This window comes from Mus pahari, chromosome 11, assembly GCF_900095145.1.
Source record: "Mus pahari chromosome 11, PAHARI_EIJ_v1.1, whole genome shotgun sequence".
Taxonomy (NCBI): Eukaryota; Metazoa; Chordata; class Mammalia; order Rodentia; family Muridae; genus Mus; species Mus pahari.
Window position 1 is genome coordinate 55,623,407 of NC_034600.1, and position 22,412 is coordinate 55,645,818.

At 42.5% G+C, this 22,412-nt stretch overlaps 1 protein-coding gene across 2 annotated transcripts in view; it reads left to right on the forward strand.

Moving 5' to 3' along the window:
* The first annotated feature begins 10,238 nt into the window (after positions 1-10,238).
* Ranbp3l (RAN binding protein 3 like) overlaps positions 10,239-22,412 on the forward strand; it is a 51,872-nt gene continuing 39,698 nt past the window's right edge. For both annotated transcript variants that reach the window (XM_021208689.2, XM_029544142.1), the window contains exon 1: positions 10,239-10,938. In XM_021208689.2, coding sequence (XP_021064348.1) covers positions 10,848-10,938 — 91 coding nt within the window. In that variant the 5' untranslated portion in view covers positions 10,239-10,847. The remainder of the gene's footprint in view (positions 10,939-22,412) is intronic.

The window sequence follows — 22,412 nt, forward strand, 5'->3', positions numbered from 1 at the left end:
ATCTTAGCTCTAAATTTTGTCTCTGTACCTATATCCTTTCATGAGTATTTTGTTCCTTATTCTAAGGAGGAATGAAGTATCCACATGATGGTCTTCCTTCTTGCACCTACATTTCTATATAGATGATTGCATCATCTGCAAAAAAATCATTTACTTCTCCCTTTTCAGTCTGGGTGATTTTATTTGATCTTTTCTTGCCTTTTTACACTGACCAGAACATCCCATACAATTTTTAAAATAATGTTCATATTATTCCTTATTAATTTTGTATAATGTATTTTTAATTGAACTGTTGAAACAGACATCCTTGTGTGTGTTTCTGGGGGGTATAATGCATTCTTTCATCATCAAGTCTGAAGTAGGTATGGACCACATATTCATTTCCTCTGTAAAACTGAGGAAGTTCCTTTTTTTTCCCTAAAAAATTATTTATTATATATGTAGCTGTCTTCAGACACACCAGAAAAGGGCATCAGATCCCACTACAGATGGTTGTGAGTCACCATGTGGTTGCTAGGAATTGAACTCAGGACCTCTGGAAGAGCAGCCAGTGTCCTTAACCACTGAGCAGTCTCTCCAGCCCGAGGAAATTCCTTGTATTTGTAACTTGTTAAAGATTTTAAAATCATCATGAGTGAGATGTGTCTTCTTATCTTCATTTCAATGACATAAAATCTACTATAATTATTATTGTCCCTCTATATGTATTATATGTGTCTTGACATTGTTTTCATTATGAATCTTGTGCTTGACTTTGTGGGCTTATAATGGTTAACACACACACACACACACACACACACACACACACACACACACATTAATGCCACCACAGGAGTCATCTCAGAGTTCACGATGCTCTGTTTATTTTTAGAATTAGGAATCATGAGGTCCCATTGTGAATCCTGGGTACAAGCACTGTTCTGACCCTGTGTCATTGCCAGGCATTCTAACCTCTCCCCGTTCCAAGTGAGTGCGTTTCTGGCATAGGGTAGTTTCATGCTGTGCCCTTCAGCTGAAGTCAGAAACTGCACGCGTTCAGACAGATCTGTCTACACAGCTACTTCATGACCAGCGTTCTCTCCTGTGGACTCCAATCACCTTGCTCATTCTGAACCTAGCTCTGTCATCCCAGAGTATTCCAAGATTGCATGGGTCTCCTCCCTTTTCTGTAGACTTGAGCTGTTTTTTAGACATTAACTGGAATAATCTTAGGGCTGACCCCATTTGTGTCCTCTCTTAAAGGAGTTAGTTATCTTTCTTGTATTGAAAACGTCATTAAGCGCATTTTCTTGTTGATTGCTGAAGAGGCTCCTAGGGAGCCTGCTTCTACATATTGGCTACCAATGTGTCTTGTAATATGTACTACATTTATTTGGAGAACAATACATATTCTGTGACAGAGATGCAGATAGATAACAATCTGGTTTTAAATTTTAAGATGTGCAGCACTTTCCACTTTCCACAAAACTTGACTCTATAGTAAGATGGTCTATGTGCCAATGTTTGTGTTAGAAAGATTTTCATTTGGTTGTGCAAAGTTGAAAAATTATAAATTGGTATCTCACTCAATTAAAAAAAAGTACTGGGATATCAAATTTCAAAATCTAGAAAACAGTAGTTGAAATGTCAGAGCTACAGACTAGTCAACTCCAGATGGCTAAGAAATCATCAATTTCTTGGATGATGGGACAAACAAATAAACAAACAAAAATAATAACAAAAACAGGACAGTGTGAAGCTTGGCATCATAGTCATCGTTTTTATTTTCAGATTCTAGAATATACTTGGTGCCTAATATCCATTGGCTGAATGAATGGGTAAAATTTGTACCAATCCTATAATAGCTTATAGCTACTGCCCTGGGAGCCTCAGGAATTTACAGTAGAGCCCTCCTCCCATAATTAATCTGTGTCATTAAAATGGAAGCAGTGCAACTAATCAGCTTTGATACAGGTGATTTTCATTATTTATTTTCACTATTTTACAAATAAACAGAGTCACCCATGTGACTGTCACACACTCTTCAGCAAAAGAAGAGAAAAAAAAAAGTCTGTTATGCAAAGCACCTGAGGCCAAAGACATAGGCAGCAGGCTAAAGTGGAGAGTATTCCCAAAGCTGAGACAAACACAGACACAAACCAACCAGATGCCTACCCCGTGGGCTAAAACCATGGATGCCCGTTAGAATCATCTGAGATGCTTTAAAACATGGATGCAAAGCCACATGCCAGAGCTTCAGGCTCAGTCTGGATGGGGGTAAAGAAACCAATATTGTGAAGCTCTGAGGTAACACAGTTGTGCACAAATCATACATCGGTGCTTCAAGCGACATCCGATTCAAAGTGCCCTATTTTCTAGTGAGGTGCTGTCAAAAAGTAGTGTTTGTCAGAAAAACTCAAATAAGACTCGATTAAAAGGCCACATCTTTACTTCGCTATGTTTTTTTTCCCCAATTCTCTTTTACAAGCCCTGCTCTTGCTGTCCAGCTGAACTATTAAAGCACACTTTGGTTTGCATTGGTATAATTTCCTATATCTGTAGTCAAACACTATTTTTATTTCAATGACTATCCAGTTCAAAACTTCCTTCTCAAGTCTCACTGAATTTCAAGGGATGGAGTGTCACACTTGAGGACAAAGTTAAGAGCAAGCTGCACAAGTCCAGTGAGCAGAAGGAAGTGGGGCACCTGGCTTGAGGAGCTTCTCCGATGACTCCAGCTGAGGGTGTCATCCTGTCTGCTCTGAGGGTGTCTTCATTCCATCCCAGAGTTCCTCCGATGTCTTGGACATCCTGGGACAGCCTTCTGCTCTATTCATTTTCAGGAGGGTGATTGTCTTTCTTGAGCCTCTGCTTGTGGGGGTCTTTCCTGTCTATCCAACTGTGTGGGGTTGGGGACAATGGAGACATATATCTTACTTCTATACATTTAAGTGATTCTCCCAGTTCCACTGAGGGGTGGGGATCAAATACCAAACTTCTCATGTGTTAGACAAGTCCTCTACCACCGAGTTATAACTGGCCCTGCATTTCAGGCTGTTAAACCACACTAACAAGTAGCTAAGTGAAAAGGCTCTCAGTCTCCTGTGTATACCTTAAGGACACTGATTGGAAAAATACGTGAAGCCAAATATCAAGGATTATTGAATTTATACTTGGCACATACTTAAAATCCCAGCACTTGGGAGGTACAGGCAGGAAGACTAAAGATTAAAATGTAAGTATATAACATGTAAGTACACATCATGAATGTATCTTAAAGAAATTTTTATTTATTTTTCTCTTAAATGTATTCATTCTTTAAGGATTTCATATGTGGTTTGATCAGCTTTGCCCCTCAATCAATCTTCTTAGATTCACCCCCTCCCTCGACCCTTCCCAGATTCACCCCTCCCCTGACTCCTAGATTCACCCCTCCCCTGAATCCTAGATTCACCCCTCCCCTGACTCCTCCTAGATTCACCCCTCTCCCAACCTCCCAACTTTCTATTCTCCTTCTTTAATTCATCAAGTTCAGTTGGTATTACTACTTTACGCAGTTTTGTTGGTTTGGCTTCATTGCATTATTGTTCACTTTCTTCTTCCCCTTTTTGTGCTAGGGGTTTATGGGTTGCTGTGCTGGACATGAGTTCCTTCTCAATTCCCCTTCGTTTATCTATCTCTCTTACGACGTATATTCTTGTACATTTGTGAATGTGGTTACCTCTTCCCTCTCTGTGCATAGAATTCCTGTAAGTATTTTTTCTTAATTGTCATAAACTGCCTTAGTTTTTTTCCTTGTTTTGAGATGTTATTTCTCCATCAATTTATCTTTTTTTTTTTTTTTTTGGCTGTCCTGGAACTTGCTCTGTAGACCCTGCTGACCTTGAGATTCGCCTGCCTCTGCTGCCAGGTGCTGGGATTAATGGTGTGCACCAATGCCCAGGTTTCTCAGTCATTTTAAAGAGATAGCTTTGCTGGGCATGAGTAGTTTGGGCTGTCATTTACTCCCAAGGCTTGGAATATAACATTGTATACATTTCCTGGCTTTTAGAGTCCCAACAAGCAATGAGATATTATTGTAATATATTCACTTTCATAGGCAAATTGACACTTTCTCCAGAGCTTTTAATATTGTTTTTTCACTTTTTATTCTTGACATTTTGATTGTGATATATCATGGAGTGGTTTTTCTCTGGTCATGTCAGTCTGGAGGCCTAAATTTTCCTGGCTGGTTTTGTGGACAGGAGCTAGAGTCATCTGTGAGAAAGGAGCCTTAGTTAAGGAAAGGCCTCCATGAGATCCAGCTGTAAGGCATTTTCTCAATTAGTGATCAATGGGCAAGGACCCAGCTCCTTGTGGGTGGTGCCATCCTGGGCTGGCAATCCTGGGTTCTATAAGAAAGCAGGCAGATACACCCATTTGCCTAAGAATTTCATAAATTCATTGTTTTTAATAGCTGAGTAGTACTCCATTGTATAAATGTACCACATTTTCTGTATCCATTCCTCTGTTGAGGGACATCTGGGTTCTTTCTAGCTTCTGGCTATTATAAATAGGGCAGCTATGAACATAGTGGAGCATGTGTCCTTATTACCAGTTGGAACATCTTCTGGGTATATACCTAGAAGAGGTATTGCTGGATCTTCTGGTAGTACTATGTCCAGTTTTCTGAGGAACTGCTAGACTGATTTCCAGAGTGGTTGTACAAGCTTGCAATCCCACCACCGCCCGGCATTAATTTCATTTTTAATACATTACAACCATTCTAAATGCGACATAGTTATCATAAAAAGTAACTGAGAGTGAGGAGAAGTAGAGATAGAAAAGGAAGAGAAAATAGATGGACCCAGAAAACTCAAATCACCCAACAAGGAAGGTAGTTATGACAGGATGGGAGACACTGGTTAGCATTTATTCCCATTAATGTAAGCTTAGATGAAGTAACAAAAGTTGGATTTTATGAAGGTTTATTTGCATATTTACCTGTAAAAGGCTCTTTCTGTCCTGACCCATGTCATTCATCTTGGCATCAGCCACTCCAGCACCTGTAGTCAACTGTCAGACTCCAGGGGTCAGCTGATCCTTCCTGGACGGTGGACATTAGAGGACCAGGATCAGCGTACTTTGGGTATATTTTCCCCTAAAGCAATCAACTAAAGCAGCCTTTTTTTTTTTCTCTTGAACTCTGGTTTTCCTTTGTTTTATTGGGGCCCTCAGAGTCTGAACCATCAACTAAGGGAGATACGCAGGCTGGCCCCAGGCCTCGCCGCTCATACGGAGCAGATGTACAGCTTGGTCTTCATGTGGGTCCTGAACAACTGGAACTGGGGCTATCCCAACAGCTGTTGCCTATACATGGGATACGTTCTTCTAGCTGGGCTGCTTTGCCTGGCCTCAGTGAGAGAGGAAGCACCTAACCTCAAAGAGACTTGAAGTGCTGGTGGGGGTGGGGGTGGGGGTGGGGGGAATACCCATGGGGGACTATCACTACCACCCGCTCAGAGGAGAAGAGGAGGGGGCATGGGGAAGGATGGGTGGGGGCAGTGAGCAGGTTGTAAAGTGAATAAGTAAAAAAAAAAAAAAAAAACAAATTAAATAATAATAATAAAAAAAGATGTCTGCCACATATGGGGCCAGCGCCATGGGTCTCTCCATGTGTATTCTTTATTAGGGGTTCAGTCCCTGGGAGTTCTGGGGGGTCTGACCTGCTGACTCTGTTGCTCCTTCCATGGGGCTGCAAACCCTCTCAGCTCCTTCAGTTCCTTCTCCAACTCCTCCATCGGGGACCCCCCCCCCAGCTCGGTCCAATGGTTGGCTGCGAGCTTCCTCCTTTGTATTTGTCAGGCTCTGGCAGAGCCTCTCAGGAGACAGTCATATCAGGCTTCCATCAGCAAGTACTTCCCAGCATCCACCATAGTGTCTGGGTTTGGCGACTGACTATGGGATGGATTCCCAGGTGGGGCAGTCTCTGATGGCCTTTCCTTCAGTCGCTGCTCCACTCTTTGTCTCCATATTTCCTCCTGTGAGTATTTTGTTCACCCTTCTAAAAAGCACTGAAGCATCCACACTTTGGTCTTCCTTCTTCTTAGGCTTCATGCATCCGTGGGAGGAGAGGCCCTTGGGCCTGAGGGTATTCAATGCCCCGGTGTAGGGGAGTGCCAGGGCAGGAGGATGGGAGTGTGTGGGTGGGTGGGAGCACCCTCATAGAGGCAGGGGGTGGGGGGAATGGGATAGGGGTTTCTGAAGGGGGGACCTGGAAAGGGTAAAACATTTGAAATGTAAATAAAGAAAATATCCAATTTAAAAAAAAAAAAAAGATTGGGAAAAAAAGATGTCAATAAAGATAAACAGAATGTACAGCTTTGGGACATTAAATCCCACTACAGAACAACCAGATTTCACCCTGAGGAGGAGGACCTGGGAGCTTTCCCACCTCTGCAGATACAGACTACAAGCATCTCCTAAACTCACAGACATTCAACTTGCAATCCTGTGGCTCTCAGGTCCCCTGGGACTGAGGTGATTCAGTTCACTAACCTTGGGTTCTGCTGACCTCCAGAGGGAGCCCTGCAGCAGCCAGAACTAGTGCTCACCAGCCAAAGAACAAACATTATTGCTCTGAACGACCACGGCCTTGACCACAGAGTGAGATGAGGCTTTTGATACCTAAGACCGAAATGTTCAATGGATTGGAGATTTCTGAATCGTGAGTACCTGTCTTAGTCAGGGTTTCTATTCCTGCACAAAACATCATGACCAAGAAGCAAGTTGGGGAGGAAAGGGTTTATTCAGCTTACACTTCCACATTGCTGTTCAGCACTAAAGGAAGTCAGGACTGGAACTCAAGCAGATCTGGAAGCAGGAGCTGATGCAGAGGCCATGGAGGGATGTTCCTTACTGGCTGGCTTGCTCTGGCTTGCTCAGCCTGCTCTCTTATAGAACCCAAGACTACCTGGGATGGCACCACCCACAAGGGGCCCTCCCACTTTGATCACTGAGAAAATGCCTTACAGCTGGATCTCATGGAGGCATTTCCTCAACTGAAGCTCCTTTCTCTGTGATAACTCCAGCCTGTGTCAAGTTGACACAAAGCTAGCCAGTACAATACCTTTTATTAGTAGGCAGTACCGGGGAAGCTTCCCATGTCCATGGATAACAGGCATTCAAGCAAATGTGTCTAGTAACGCCACGTTTTCACAGAGGGTACCAGTGGGAATTCAGGCACTTGTATTACTTAGGAAGCTCTATGAGATTAAAAACTTAGAGTAACTTGCAATAATATGACTCTAGCTAGGCATGTCCCTCTTTTATGACTGATTTATTATACATTATTTACCATTGTAAGATCCTGAAACTCAGGATCTTATTATCATCTTATTATAATCCATAATATCACTGGTCAATATATTAAGGATGAATGGTCTGGGAGTAGGAACTACTACTGGCTTACATAAAGGAACATGGGTTCTGTTATTTGAAATTAACAGGAAACCTAAAGTCTCAGCGGTAATTAATTATACCTGAACTATATACAATAGCCTTTTAAACATTCCATAGTTTTGAGGTAATATTGAGACTGGACCAGGTTCTCCAGTTTTCATCTGTTATGGATCTTTTTATCCTGTTCTCTGAGGATGAAATGATAAATGCCATGCTATTGCTTGTAGTTTGTGTAACATATTTCACCAAAGGCGGTAAGAGCTGGAGGTGGTGAATGGAGACTTGGAAAGAGTGTCTTCTGGACAGAACGGGTGCACATATGAACTCACAGCAGAGTAGCCTCAAGCCAGACCACACCGTTAGGAGAAGGCTGGCATGAAGACTCACTCCTAGCAAATGTACTACTGACTGCTGATGGCTGCCAGGAGAGGGAGAACCGATGTTTAACAAGAGTGTAGCCATCATTCAGTTGACCATACTGCATCAGAAAGCGACTCCCAACAGAATATACGGTAGTGTTAATATGATTTGATGGGGTAAAAGGAGGGACACCAAGTTGGGTAGAAGTGGATCTGGAAGAAGGCGGGAGAGGGGATGGATATGGTCAAAACTTGTATGAAATTTTCAAAACTAAACTAAAACTAGTGATAGTAATTTATCCATAGACTTGATATTGCAAATATATTTGAGAAAAGACAAGCTGTGAATTAAGCAAGTAACTTGCTGGAGGACTAATGAAATGCATTTCTGCTTTGTAAATAGGGTTCAACTGAGAAGAGAGAATTCTCCAGTGAATGCAATACCATTAGATTGTCCAACTGAATCGTTTCTCCCCTAAGAGTATCAGCTGGCAAGCCTCTTACCTGTAACAAGGTATCTTCCCACGCTACTCTTTGGAGAGCACAAAGATGCAGGTTTCCAGAAAGGAAGGGAAGGATAGGCTAGAGAAGGAAGAACCCAAATAAGAAAGCCTGTGGGGGTCTGGGAGACGGCTCAGCAGGTAAAGTGCTTGTTATACAGACATTTTCTCTTGAGTTTGGATCCCCACCTGGTCCTTCCCAAACACCTATAATGTCAGTCCTGGAGGCAGAAATCGATGGAGCTCTGTGGCTTGATGGCCAGCTAGTCTGCCCAATGCAGTGAGCTTAAGGTTCAGTGAGAGATCCTGTTTCAAAATATGGGGTGGGTGTTGATGAGAGAAGATACTTGAAATCAAGCTCTGGCCTCCACACATGCATGCATGGACATGTGTACCCACATGCCGGACACACACATACACACACACACATGCACACACACACACACACACACATGCGTGCACACACACACACAGGCACACATTCATGTCTGCGTGCATGGGCAACTTTGCCATTCCAATGTCTTGCTTTTGCTCATAAGCAAAAAAGTACAGCAAAGCGTGGCTGATATGAAGTCGCTTGGTGGCTGTTTCTAAAAAGTGAGGAAAAGCAGTGCCTGTGAAGGAAATGCCCGTTCTGCACCCTTGGTATGCTGTATTCTGTCCTGTCACAAATAAGACTCAGCCAGGCTGAATTCACTCCCCTGGAGCCTAGACCACTTGGCCCTAAAAGAGCAGTTACAAGTGTAACTCAAAGCTCAGGGCAGAAACTCAGGTGCAACCCTGCTGCAGATTATACAGCCACTGCCCAGGACTGCGTAGTGTAACCCAGAGCAGAACCAGAAGGGTTCTCAAGCATCAGCTGTATTCTCTAACATGGTAGCACTTGAGGCAGACCTCCAGGAAAGCTGGAGTTTATCAAAGAAGGCAAACACCAGCTCTGTGCAAGAAGGCTCTGCTCCTTTGTCTGGAACGGAGAATTAAGAAGCACGTGTGCATGGGTGTGCATGTGTGTGCATGTGTGTGCATACATGTGTGATTGTGTGCATTGTCTCAGGTGTGAGTGTATGCACGGGTGTGTGCACACAAACATATATGGATGTGAGTGTGTGTAGATTTCATACTTAACTTTATATCTCAGGTTGTGCCCAGGAATCTACTTCTTCAAGTCTACATTTTTATGCCAGTTTTATCAAATAAAACCCAATCTATAATACAAAAATTTCATTTTATTTAGTCATAGGAATTACAAAGGTGAAGTGATATATGCATTTCATGTGTTTTCAGAAATGAAAATATGCTTGGGAAATTGTGAATTTAGGATGAAAGAAGAGAGCAACAAGAGACACAATCCCCCTGCCCCCAGATATCATGAGGAGGCAACCTTATTAGGGCGTTTTATACCAGTTTCCAAATTCAAGCAGAGAGTCTCAGCCTGCAGACAGCTCAGCCTCCTTAACTCTGCCCATTACCTACATTGTGAATCTACAAGGAGTCACGCTGCAAGGCAGGACCTATGATGTTCATTATGACTTCACCGAATCTAAGGAGTTTGGGGTTTGGTTTCCAACCGTAATGGACCGGCAAGCTCAAGAAACCTCACAAGCTGCCTTGTCTTACAACCCAGAGTAGTCTCCCAGTAGAGACTGCGCTGGGAAGCAAAGGTAACGTTTCCGGGTAGTGTTTTGTGCGTTTATTTTTCTTGCAGAACTCTAAGTAGTTGCTTCAGCCCCATAACGGTCCTCTCCTGGAGCTTCAGAGCTGTTTACAGAGTCCGAGAGTTCCAGCAGTACATTTCCATGAGCCCCTGACCAGCTCCAGCTGCATATTTTCCATTTCGCATGTGCCCGAGAATATCTGTGCCGCCCAAGCCCAGCTTTGGGCTTGTGCTTTAATGCCAACGCAGCAGAAGTAAGGTGGTTAACTGCTGTGCTGTCCAGACATCTTTACCATCCCTGCTTTGGTCACTCCGTTAAAACAATCAGAATGCTATTTCTTGCCTGCCTCTCTATGCTAATCAGCTAGCTCAGTCTCCTCCCCTCCAGCCTCCCTTAAGAACTGTACACATCCAGCTGTCACAGGGGCGAACTCCAACCAGGCAGATTTAAGCCTTGATTTAATCCTGCAGCGTTTTTTTCCCCCTTCGCTTTACATTTCTCTAGCAGTCCTCTCTATACTAGAGGGACTGGACTTTACAGCAGAGAAGGAACTGTAAATGGCTAAAATTGAACAGAGAGCTAATTTCACCGAGAGACATCGTTTCTTTTTGTACGTTCTAAAAGGGGAAAGTTCCAGGGATCTTTGAAATAAACTAAGAATTCAGTCGTGTTTCCAGCCAAATAAGTTGGCATCTTTGTAGGCAGGAGGTGCGATACTGGTAAATATTTACTGCAGAATTCTTAACCAGGAGAAACTCTGGCATGCTCTTCGAGGAGTAAATGTTTTACATGCGAGGCGAGTTCTTGCGCGTGCCTCTGTGTTCTTTCCAAGTAACTTCTGAAGACAGTTTTTGATGTCTGGCGAAGACAAACTGCGCTAGTGGTCCCCGAGTCACAGCCAGATCGTTGGTAACATGTCTACAACACAGAGGAAAGACGACAGCCACCTGTTCACCAGTTTGTGCACGCGTCAGCTGAAGGTTCAGGAGGAGCAACCACAGCAAGGTGGGTCTAGAGAGCAAAGTCCTGTGCTCTGTGACTTTCTGACCATTTGTATGTCTGAGGAAGGGTGGGCTGGTGAAGAGCCTGGAATCTCTGGGAGGAAGAATAATGGGCTGGACGGTGGGTTCCTGTGGCCTCGCCGTTGATTTAAAGGGTTGTCATTACTTGAAAGACTTTCGAGAATACATATTCCTTGGAAACAGGTACTCAAATTTCTAGCCACTATCAGTTGAGTAGAGTGTGCTAGAGTGTGCATAATTGAAAACACCCATCGGGACAAGGCTGACTAGACTACTGAGGAAATTTAGCCAAGAGCAGCTTTGTTCTAGCCTCATGTCCTACTACTGGTAGGGGCTTTGCTTACATCTAACTTTGTGAGGACCTCTGACTCATTCATTTGTGGAAAATACATATGTTGACACTCATTTTTATAGTCCAAAGAGACCTGGAACAGACCGTGTGGCATTTGACTTGATGGACATCTAAACGTCACACCTCACCAGGCTTTGCACGAATAATATTTAAAAGCATTTCAGGTTGACTACCCAGATGATAATTGTACAAATAGACCAACTACTACTCTACTCCGTTGTTAAGGACAACAGAAGACAGTAGTGGGAAAGGCTGTGAGCTGATGACATCAGCACCGCCGTCCCCCACCCCCCACCCCCAGGCTAAGAACTTTGCAAATGTGTCTTACTTCTTGCAGCAGCCCGTCATGGATCTAGATAAATGATGCATGAGCGCCTCATTTATTTCTCTGTAGACTTGGCTTTGGATTTCACTCTCCTGCTGGGTAACTGCTAATGAATGGGAACCTCCCACATTCAGGGTAGCATCCGGGTGCTAACACTTGATGAATGTCTCAAGCCACCTCCCTCCAAGACTCCGAGCTGAGCCTGAGTGACCTCATGCCACGCGGGGCTTAGCAGTGCGGGGACCAGGAGATGATTCCTGTGAAAGGATTACAGGATAAGCCTTTCAGAGCGCGCTGCACCACCCAGGTTCAAAGAGGGAGTTTTGAGCCAATAGCCTTAGAGACGTGGCACTGTCCACGTGGCTCACATGTTGCTAGAAAATCTTTGTAGGTGTTTCTTTGCTGCTCTCTTTTACATAAAATGTACTCTCATTCAGATGTAATATTTATAACAGAAAATTTGGTGAGAGGGGCCTCGAGAAGTGAGTAAAAAGACGTTCTGTAAGTGATTTCCTAAAGACGCCTGCTGTGAGTAGTTTAACAGGCAGGTAGTCTCTTCTTCAATGTACTGCTTGGGCTGTTATTTTGCTTGCTTTTAAAAACAAAAAGGCTCGACTTATTTGGCACGTAGCACTCTGTAAACTACCTTTTAAATGCCAATACATGATGGACTAATTCTTACATCATTATATATGACCTCTCCAACATTATTTTTAGTGGGCAATGTCAGACACTTTTCACTAAAATTAACCCGGTTAAGCATAAGTTAATAGTTATAACTGTGCACAGACGATTCATTTCATGGGGTAAATTCTTAGAGAATGATTTGTCCTAAAGATTATGCAATTTTTAAACTTTATTTATTTTTTTTTCTGGCCAAGTGGTTTTCCACTCTCCAGGACTGAAGGGAAGGGCAAGATCCCAGTAAGACTGGGCATTAGCTTTAGAATTTGTTTCCAATTTTATAAGTGGAAAATAATATCCCTCTGTTGTTTTAATTTAAGGATGACTGTCTTGATGGTTTCTCATTTACTGGCCATGTCCTGAGAAGCCTGGAAATATCATTATGATGACATATGTTTCAAAATACCAAGAAGGCTGGCAGCCTGTGCCTCCCTTCCCAGCCGGGAGCGCTTTACTCAGAATGTTTGGAAAGCAACCACATTCTTCTGGAGCCAATTTTGAAAATATATGCCCACCGAAACCACCATCCCCGAAGTTGTGAGGCATGCTAATGAAATCCAGACTAGCCACTGGGTGCCACAAGAAATGTCATCTAGAGGTCTGACCAGTGACCTGTTAAATAGCAGCCCAGTTCCTAGAATCTACATGTTTATATTTATTGCAGTCTTGGGGTTTAAAGGTGCTCATTCGGTGTGGTGGCAATGGGTTTTCCCAAAGCTATATTTGCACCTTGCTATTTTGCAAAGTTCAGCAAAGGTCCAAGGAAGCAAAGCCATTCATTGCCTTCTAGAAGGAAGCCACTGTGGATCTGTACCCCAGTTTCATTTGCCAGCATCCATAAATTCTCTCTCTCTCTCTCTCTCTCTCTCTCTCTCTCTCTCTCTCTCTCTGACTCTCTCTCTCTCACACACACACCATGATTAATTCCCTATTTTGGATGTTTGCTGCATGTATTGATTAAGAACATATATAAACACATATGAATATGAGGCCTTTGGCCTCACTTCAGTCAGGCTGATCTTCTAGTTCTCATCTACCATGTGAACTTTGGTTTATTAACATATAACTCTGCGAAAACATGGTCAGATTTAGTTAACACGTGTATTTGTAGCCCTCCACACAGTGTGCTAATGTATTCTGTTTTAACTCTGGTCTGACTTACACTTCTAAAACAAAATAGCCAATACGTACATGTTAAAGGCCCAACATTGTTCCTTCTTAAAGCAACATGAAATAAAGCCACCATAAATTTGGGACGTCACCTCTGGTCCATGAGTTAAAGCCTACTAACCTGGTGAGGTACTACTGGGAGGCACTGGAGCCCACTGGGAGGCCCAGTGGTTGTGAAGTACACACCCCTGAAGGAGATTGTGAGTCTTCTGCCCCTTTTCTCTTCTTTGTAAGTTCTTGGCTATGAAGTGAGTGAGTGGGTTTGCTGTCTTCTGTTCTACCACATTGACGTGCCAGCCCAGTCCCAGAATGATGGGATGAACTGACCATGAACTCAAACTTCTCAGACTATGAGCCAGGACACATATGTCCTCTTTCTAAGTAGGTCATTGGAGATATGTTGTCACATGTAAATTACCATGGAAAGATAACTATCGTAACAACTGTGGTTAAAATTTAAATTACTGATGCCATGGCCTTTGAAAGATGTGGAGAACTCTCGTGCATTGCCGTGAAGTGGTTTAACCAGTTTGAAAACTGGGTCAGCAGTTTATTTGAACAGTTAACCCTATAAACCATCACTTCCGCTGAGAAGAAATGAATAAATTAAGCACATTGTGTCTGTTCATAGTCTGGGATAGCATTCGGCAGAAAGAAACGAGCCACTGAAACACACAGCCGTGGAGGTAAGGCTCGGGGAATGCTATTTTAACTCACAACAAATCAGCCCCCAAAATATATGATGTATTATTCTAGCTACATAAAATTGTAAAACAAAACTGTTATGATGACAGAAGTCATGACGGTTGTTCCCAAAGAAAGGAGAGTATTCAAACAGGACATGAGGGACCTTCATGGGCAGTGGACATGTCTTACGTCAGGACAGAGGTGTGATTACATGAGGACACAGATTTATTAAATCTTACCCACATATCTTATTGTATGTGATTTTCCTGTTGCAGGAAATACACACACACACACACACACACACACACACACACACAATTTTATTTTTGGTTTTCTCGAGACAGGGTTTCTCTGTGTAGCCCTGGCTGTCCTGGAACTCACTTTGTAGACCAGGCTGGCCTCGAACCCAGAAATCTGCCTGCCTCTGCCTCCCAAGTGTTGGGATTAAAGGGGTGCAGGAAGTATTTTTTAAAAAGGAATTCCAGCACGTTCTCACGCTTATGCCTCCAACACTCCACCCAGCCTGCTAGGTTCCCACTGGTGGGTGGTTACCACACCAAGCTCATGTGCTTAGAATCCCCCGTGGCCTTTGTGGTACACATCTGGCAAACCCTTGCTTTGCCTCTGTACCTTTCTCTCTTGAACCCAGACGAGCCACTGCATGAAGAAAAAGGCAACACAGACTTAGTTCAGAAACAATGGTAACTCAATCTCTGGGAGCAAGAACTAAAGCCTAATCTTGAAAGCCTTATTAAAATCTGATTCCTGGGGTGGCAAATCCTTGTGGATTGGTCATGATAACGGGAAACTCTAGCAGCTACATCTTACTCTTATGCTGTCCCTGTTCCAAAAAGACCTAACTCTCTCCTGCTTCCTCTCTTCCTCCATCCAACCCAGAAGTCCCGCCTACTCGCCCAGTGATTAGGGAACTGGTTCACAAGAAGCCATCGAGCATATGACTCATTCCTCATTCCAGGTAACCTCTCCTGGGAGAGCAGAATTAACATAAAATATAAGCAAACAGAGCCATCCACAACATTTTTCTCCTATTTTTTAAAATGTGAGATTATCTGGGAGGTTTTGCTTTCCAAAGGTGCCTGCAGGCTTCTAAAAACAACTCCAGTGCATGACAAAGGGATAGGAGTGTCTTTGTGAATTTTAACTGCTTGCCCAAGGAGAAAGAACATTATGGTGTCCTACTGGTGGGGTAGCCACAACTCAGCTCAGTAAGTATCGAAGCGTGGGTCATTACCTAAGTGAGCTTAATAATTACTATTACTCATTGTTAAAATTATCCCTGAAGCTTAGAATACCCATATTAAAAACAGTTACCTAATTCCCATATTAATACCACAGTTACCTAAAATAGCAAATTAATGAGATTAACATAGAATAAATGAAAATATAAAACCATTGTGTCACAGCTTGGGCTGAGACTACAGATTAGTGGTGGATCATGTGATAAGCGTGAACAAAGTCTTACAGTTTGGTTCTCTGAGTCCCCCAAAAGTAGTTAGGGAGAGACTAGTGGTTTTTAGGTCTTGCATAGAACATTGTTTAGAATCAATGGCTTTTCTGAAAGTTTTTTTTTTAATTTGTTTTTTTTAATTAAATCCATGGTGTCTTATAAATATTCTTGAAGTAAACAGCCAAAGTTTCATGAGCTTTATTTCCCCTCTCAATTTTTCCTCTTGCTTAAACTCACAAAGTGCTTCATTCATTCTATTAAACAGATATATCCTGAACCTCAACCATGGATGAAATATTGTGTTAGGGTTCCAGAGAGCAAAGCATCCAGAACTTCCTGCCCACAAGGTGCTACTGTCTGACAGGCAGAAGGGCAGACAGTAAAGAAAATAAATAAATAAAAATCTTAGTGTATAAGACTGTAAGTGGTTATACTGCAGAGGGATGAAACGTAAAATAGAAGGAACAGAGTGTCCTGGCAGAGTGTGCTCCAGGCCTCTATAAGAGGAGTGTGAAGAGAGATCTGCAGGAGGCTGGGGAGAAAGCTGGGCAGCACTGGGGTCACAGCCCTCTGGGTTTAGTTTGGTGAAGATGCAGACCGGGAGGCTCATGACTTAGACTCTGCATGGGATTCTAGCTCTTGGTTCACTTGCTTCAGTACAACATTACTACATTGTTGCCTTCAGGGATGGCTATCCACACACCTATGATAAAAGTTATCATAGATTTAGCATAGTACAAAGGTTAAGACCATACAGAGCAAAACGGAACACTTACAAGAATATCTGAGCATACCTTGGGGACTGTCCCATAACAGCTGTGCCAATTGGTGAGGCTGCATGAGCACTTGAGAGCCAGTGACAGGAGGATGGCAAGTCCCAGGCCAGCCTTGGCTACAAAGCAAGACTGTCTCTAAAAACTTTACCAACTATCAGATGGGCACAGTTGCTGGGTTTCCCTGGGACTTTACAATTACAATGTCTCAGGGAGGAGGGTGATGGGGCTAAGTGTTTTCCTTTCAAACATGTTCTCATTGACTGTTTGCAGCTTCTGTGGGTCACGCTTTGGGCAGAAACACTTTGGAAGGACCAAAAGAGACCTGAGTGGTCTTTGGTGCATGTTAAGAAGATGGAAGGGCATTTCTATATTTTTATATTTGTGCGTGAGATGAGAGCGACTACATACTAATTTGGGCTATTTGGTCATTTATAGCTTTTACATTCTTGTGGAGGGGTAACTGCCAAAAAGTTAGAGGTGAGAAAAAATCAAGTTATTCCTCAACAACTGTGTTGTCATGTTAAAATAAAACAAGTCGTAGGCCAAGCTCTTTTGAATGAACAGACACTTATTAAGCACACATTTATGTGCAATCAAACATGAAGTAGTTCACATGCTGTCCCAAACTTTGTTTTCTTTAAGTAATCTGATTACACTTTGCTTACCAACTTTGCTCAGGCAAAATAGAATTCCTCAGACAGTGTTCTGTGTAGTCAGTCAGTCAGTAGCCAGGGACTCTTCTGTTGTTAACGGAGACTGGACCTTTCAGTAAAAACCACTTGACACTGAACTTGGGCGCCTTGCTAGAGCCTTCCATTTGTGCAAGACTAGAAGGTACTCCTAAAATATTTAGATAAAATGTTAGATAATCCAAGGTTCTTGAATGTCAATACTTTCAGTAAAAATTCCTTTCTGATGCTTACGGCAGTAACTCTCAACAATCTCTGATATTGAGACAGATAAATAAGGGGCTAGTAGTGAGCGTTTCCTGGTGTTGGAAACAGCCCTTGGGGTACAAATCCCCAAGTAGGTCATCAGTACCACCTTTGCCTATCCTTCATGTGTAAATCCTTAACTTTTACTGATGTCTTCTAAAGCCAGTTGCAGCTGTCATAGTGTCTTCTCATGTGTTCTGCAATCAGAAATATATATATAATAGTGATAAAGTATGCACAGCACTCCCGTGGAATAAGGAAACCAACCTTGGCATATGTAGATCCTACACACTTGTGTATTGACAACAGAGGGCTAGGGGATATAGTACTTACTAATCTAACTTTAATCTTTATTTTCTGCTCTGTGTAATATGTGGGTGATGCTTTCCAACAGGGACTCACAAGACCTCACTCATAACCAAGTGGTTTAAGGAGACAACACAAACCTGAATAAAATAACCAATGTTTTACAGCCTTTTGGAGAGCAGAAAAGTCGGTTTGCACCTTAGGCAATATCACAGCGTTAACATGTCACTTACAATCAAATCACATGTATGGAACATTCGCTATATGCCAGACACCAGCAATCACTTCACATATTTATTTCTTTACAAAAGACTTGGGCCTGGGTCTGGATTGACTGTGCCAAGCCCACTGCCTGGAAGATACTTCGGTTAGCATGGGAAAGAGCCGGCCTGGTGGCTGGTGCTCTTGCAATCAGATGGTGGTTTGGCTGCTCCAGATTGGCTGTTATTAGGCCACCAGTTACAAATTCTATGTGGATTCTGAACCACGCCCAACTGATTTCAGGAGGGCGAATTTAATCTAAACAAAGTCAGTAAGAAAATGCAGCTGTATCAGTGCAAATGTATGGTTCCAGAGCCAGCAACTTGCAGGCCAGGCAAGTGGGGTTGTTTGATGCTGAGAGCCCATGTCTTGTATATTTTATAAAATATTAAGCAAAGTAATACACCATTTAAAAAAAAAACGGGTGAAATGACTGGAGAGAAATGGTTTGGGGTTTTTTTTTTTTTTTTTGGTTAAACAAACTATCAGTGTCCAAAGCTACAAATTGAAAAGGGCTAAATCATGGCCACCACTACAATTCACCTTTTGTTTTTGTCACTGCTGATGACGCTGGGCAAGTGCTCTACTACAGAGCTATAGTCCTAGGCCCAGTTTTCTTTTTAAAGGGAAACAGGATGCTGTGTTTCAATTGTTGGGTCAGCTTTTCTATTAAATCATTAACTGAATCTGAAATTTTAATCAACATTTTGGTAAAGGAAGTTTCACACCTGAGTTACTTCTTAATGAAGTTGATGGGCAAATCTAGCAAAATAACCAAAAATCAGGATGCAAAATGCACTAAAAACTTTATTCCTCGTAGAGCTCCATTCCTTCTACCCACTCATCAGACACTTCACCTGCCAAGCATGGCCACAGACAACCAGGGGTCACAGGGATATAACCTAGACTTGCAATCAGGGACAGTGACCTGGAGGGATTTGTACAGTAACTTGCTGAAGTCATTGGCACCAAAACTTGTCTTTTTCTGATCTAATTTACAAAAAGTTGGGATAGAGTCAGCATCGTGGAATAGTTGTATAATCCTAGCTGTTCTGGAGCTGAAGCAGAAGAATAACCAAGCTCAAAGTAGGCGTGGCCTAAGAGCAAGTTCTGTCAGGGGCAGCCTGAGTAACTTAGGGAGATCTTGTCCTAAAGTTAAAAAAAAAAAAAAAAAAAAAAGGAAGGAAGGAAGGAAAAGAAAAAAAGAAAGAAAGAGAGAAAAGAGGAAAAGAAAAGAAAGGAAAAAAGAAAAGAAAAAAAGGAAAAGAAAAGAGGACTAGACATATAAATGGTAGAATACTTACTTACCCAGAAAGCGTTAAGCCCTAGGTTAATCCACAGAATGGTCAACCAACCAAAAAAAAAAAAAAAAAAAAAGCCTAAGATGGACACTGCCATCTAAGGACAAAGAGTAAGGTAAGGAAAAGGTTAGAAAAAAAAGAAGGAAAAGGTTAAAGTGTTGCAAGTTTGCCATCTCAGTTAGGGGTTAGCTGTGTTACCTTTAGTCACATGCAGAGAAATGTGATTGTAGATAGACTGGGGGTGGGGAGTGGAGGGCAAGACATATACCAGCAGTACTGACTGACATCTCTTTATTTAACAAGACAACATATATACATACATATACATATATATATATATACATACATATATATGTATATATATACATGTATACACACACACACACACACACGTTTCCAAACATGGGTAGAGTGTTTTTCTAAAATCAGTTAAGGAGAGTTAGGGTTTTACTGCTATGAGGAGATACCAAGTCCAAGGCAAGTCTTATAAAGGGCAACATTTAATTGGGGCTGGTTTACAGGTTCAGAGGTTCAGTCCAGTATCATCAAGTCAGGAACATGGCAGCATCTAGGCAGGCATGGTGCAGGAGCAGCGGAGAGTTCTACTTCATCTGAAGGCCGCTGGCAGAATACTGGTCTCCAGGCAGCTAGGGTGAGGGTCTTAAGGCCACACCCACAGTGAGACCCCCTACTCCAACAAGGCCATACCTCCTAATAGTGCTACTCCCTGGGCCAAGCCTATACAAACCATCATAGAGAGCAACTATTTCGGTTGTGAGGAAACAACACGGGCTTGGAGGGCCTTTCAGAAAACAAGTCTAGCTATAACCTTTCTACCTGTGTGAATAATTTTCACCTTTTCACCATAAGTTTAAAATATTGCTACTCTCTTTGATTGGAACAAGCAATTAACCCTTCATAAATAAATAAATAAATAAATATTTTTCTAGATGGTTCATTCAAGTTATTGGCATTCATAAATCACTGCATGTCCAGGCTTCAAAGATCACTCATGTCCACTGACATCACACAGCTCAAGCCTGAAACTGGGATTGAGAAGTCATGGTTAGGACAAAGAATGATGTCAGTGTACAGCTATGTAAGAGCTGCCACCACAGACTGATAGCGAGTTCATGATGAGGTAACTGGAAATTCATTTCCTTTGAAAAGTTCCAGAGTACTTAGGGACCAGGGTGTGGCTCAGTGGTTAAGCTAAGGGACCGGGGTGTGGCTCAGTGGTTAAGCTAAGGGACCAGGGTGTGGCTCAGTGGTTAAACTAGCCTAGCATGCACAAGGCCATAGGTTCAGTCCCCAGCCCTGTATACATAGAAGAAAATAGACCTGACATATAATAATTCCAATACTAAGCATGTAGATGAGCGTGTGAGAACAGGGGCAAGAAGAAGGAAGGACAAGAAAGTGGGAGGTAATTCACGGAAGCGTAGAGCCAAATGCATCACAGAAATGAGGAAAACAGGAAGTCTTGGTTTAAATATCCACCAATGAACAAATGATTTAAAAATGCAATGTGTATTATGTAATATAAAGTAGTGAACTCCTCAGTGCACTCCTCTTTTATATGCACTTCACAACAGAGAGGGAGAGAGAGACAGAGAGAGAGAGAGAGAGAGAGAGAGAGAGAGAGAGAGAGAGAGAGAGAACTAAACATTATTAAGCCTTTGCTGCTACACAGATGAAGACATTATATGCTAGGTGAAATCAGCTAGCTACAAAAAGACAAATATGGGGCCAGAGAGAAGGTTCAGCAGGTAAACACATTTGCCACCAAGTCTGATGGTGACCTGATTCCTTTTCTGGAACCCACAGGGTGGAAAAAGAAAAACAACCCCCGCAAGTTGTCCCCTGACCTCCATGTGTACACTGTGCTTGTGTGCGCACGCGCGCGCGCACACACACACACACACACACACACACACACACACACACAAATTGTAAAAATAAAATTTTAAAGTCAAATATTGAGTCTTCCACTTCTATGAAGTATGTGGAACTGTCAAAATCCAAAAGTAAATAATGATTTCCAGGGCTGGTGAACAGGGTGTGGAACAAGGTGTTACTGTTAACTAAATGCAAGGTCTCAGGCCAAGGCAGACAGTGAGACTCTGGGAATATGGTTGTGGTGAATGCTTTGCAGTGATGTGAGTGTAGTTAATGCCATTTTGTATCCTTAAAATGTTAAAGTGGCAAATGCTTTGCTACGTGCACTTTTACCACTTAGACAAAGTAAAGGTCACCACACAATTAGAATAACTTTCCCAGTCCTCAGACTTGATTTATTCTGCGACTCCAGCGAGCATGAGATCTTACCACAAGGGCTGTTTTCAACCTCCCTGAGAAAACTTCAAGTCACATAAACTTTAAGAATGAAATCTGTTCAAGTACTTTCTAGACAGTGATGAACAAAGTGTTTGTAGTTAAGTGTACAAATGGCTACCTGCCTTTTGCTGCCCAATTCACTCCAAGTGTACACATTAGCTGCACAGAACAATCTAGACTTTAGCTTCTACAGCAAGCATAACTTTATCCACTCTCATTCCCAGCTCCTGGGGGTCTGGAGGGTAGGTGAGCCTTATATCAAGGAGCAGACTGTGCCTGGCCCTGGGCTTTCTGTGAGTTCCAGAGAGGAAAGGGGCTCTAGCTGTGGGATTTCTGAGGCTGGACTGCAGGTTAGCTTCCGGTTTGCTGGCTGGGCTTTCAAAGACCCGACTACAGTGGAACACATTGTTAACCCTGTGGAAATCAGGAAGCAGGGACTCTATTCCCCTTGCATACTCAGACTCAAGACAGAGATGGATAGATTTTAGAAATTGGAGAAAGTCACACTCATATTTTCATCCTGACTGTGTCTTGTGAGTCCATGAAGGAATTTAAAAACTGTCTCTCTCTGCTGAAACGGAAGAATCTGATACTTGAATATATAGTAACCTATCGGTAGTCCTTTAGAATAGTGACTAAATTGTTATGAAGACGATATTTTTCTGTCAAAATTACTTGCTAAATTTTAACAGTCAAGACTGACAGATAATTATTTTGAGATTGACTTTAAGAAAAAGGCACTTTGAACCCGTATGCCTGGCCAGGACATGTCTTCAATGTCCTATGAAGCCTAGACTCTATTTTTGCTCCTCTCATCTCTCAGCAAAGCGAGGACTCATCTCCAGCATATGGAAG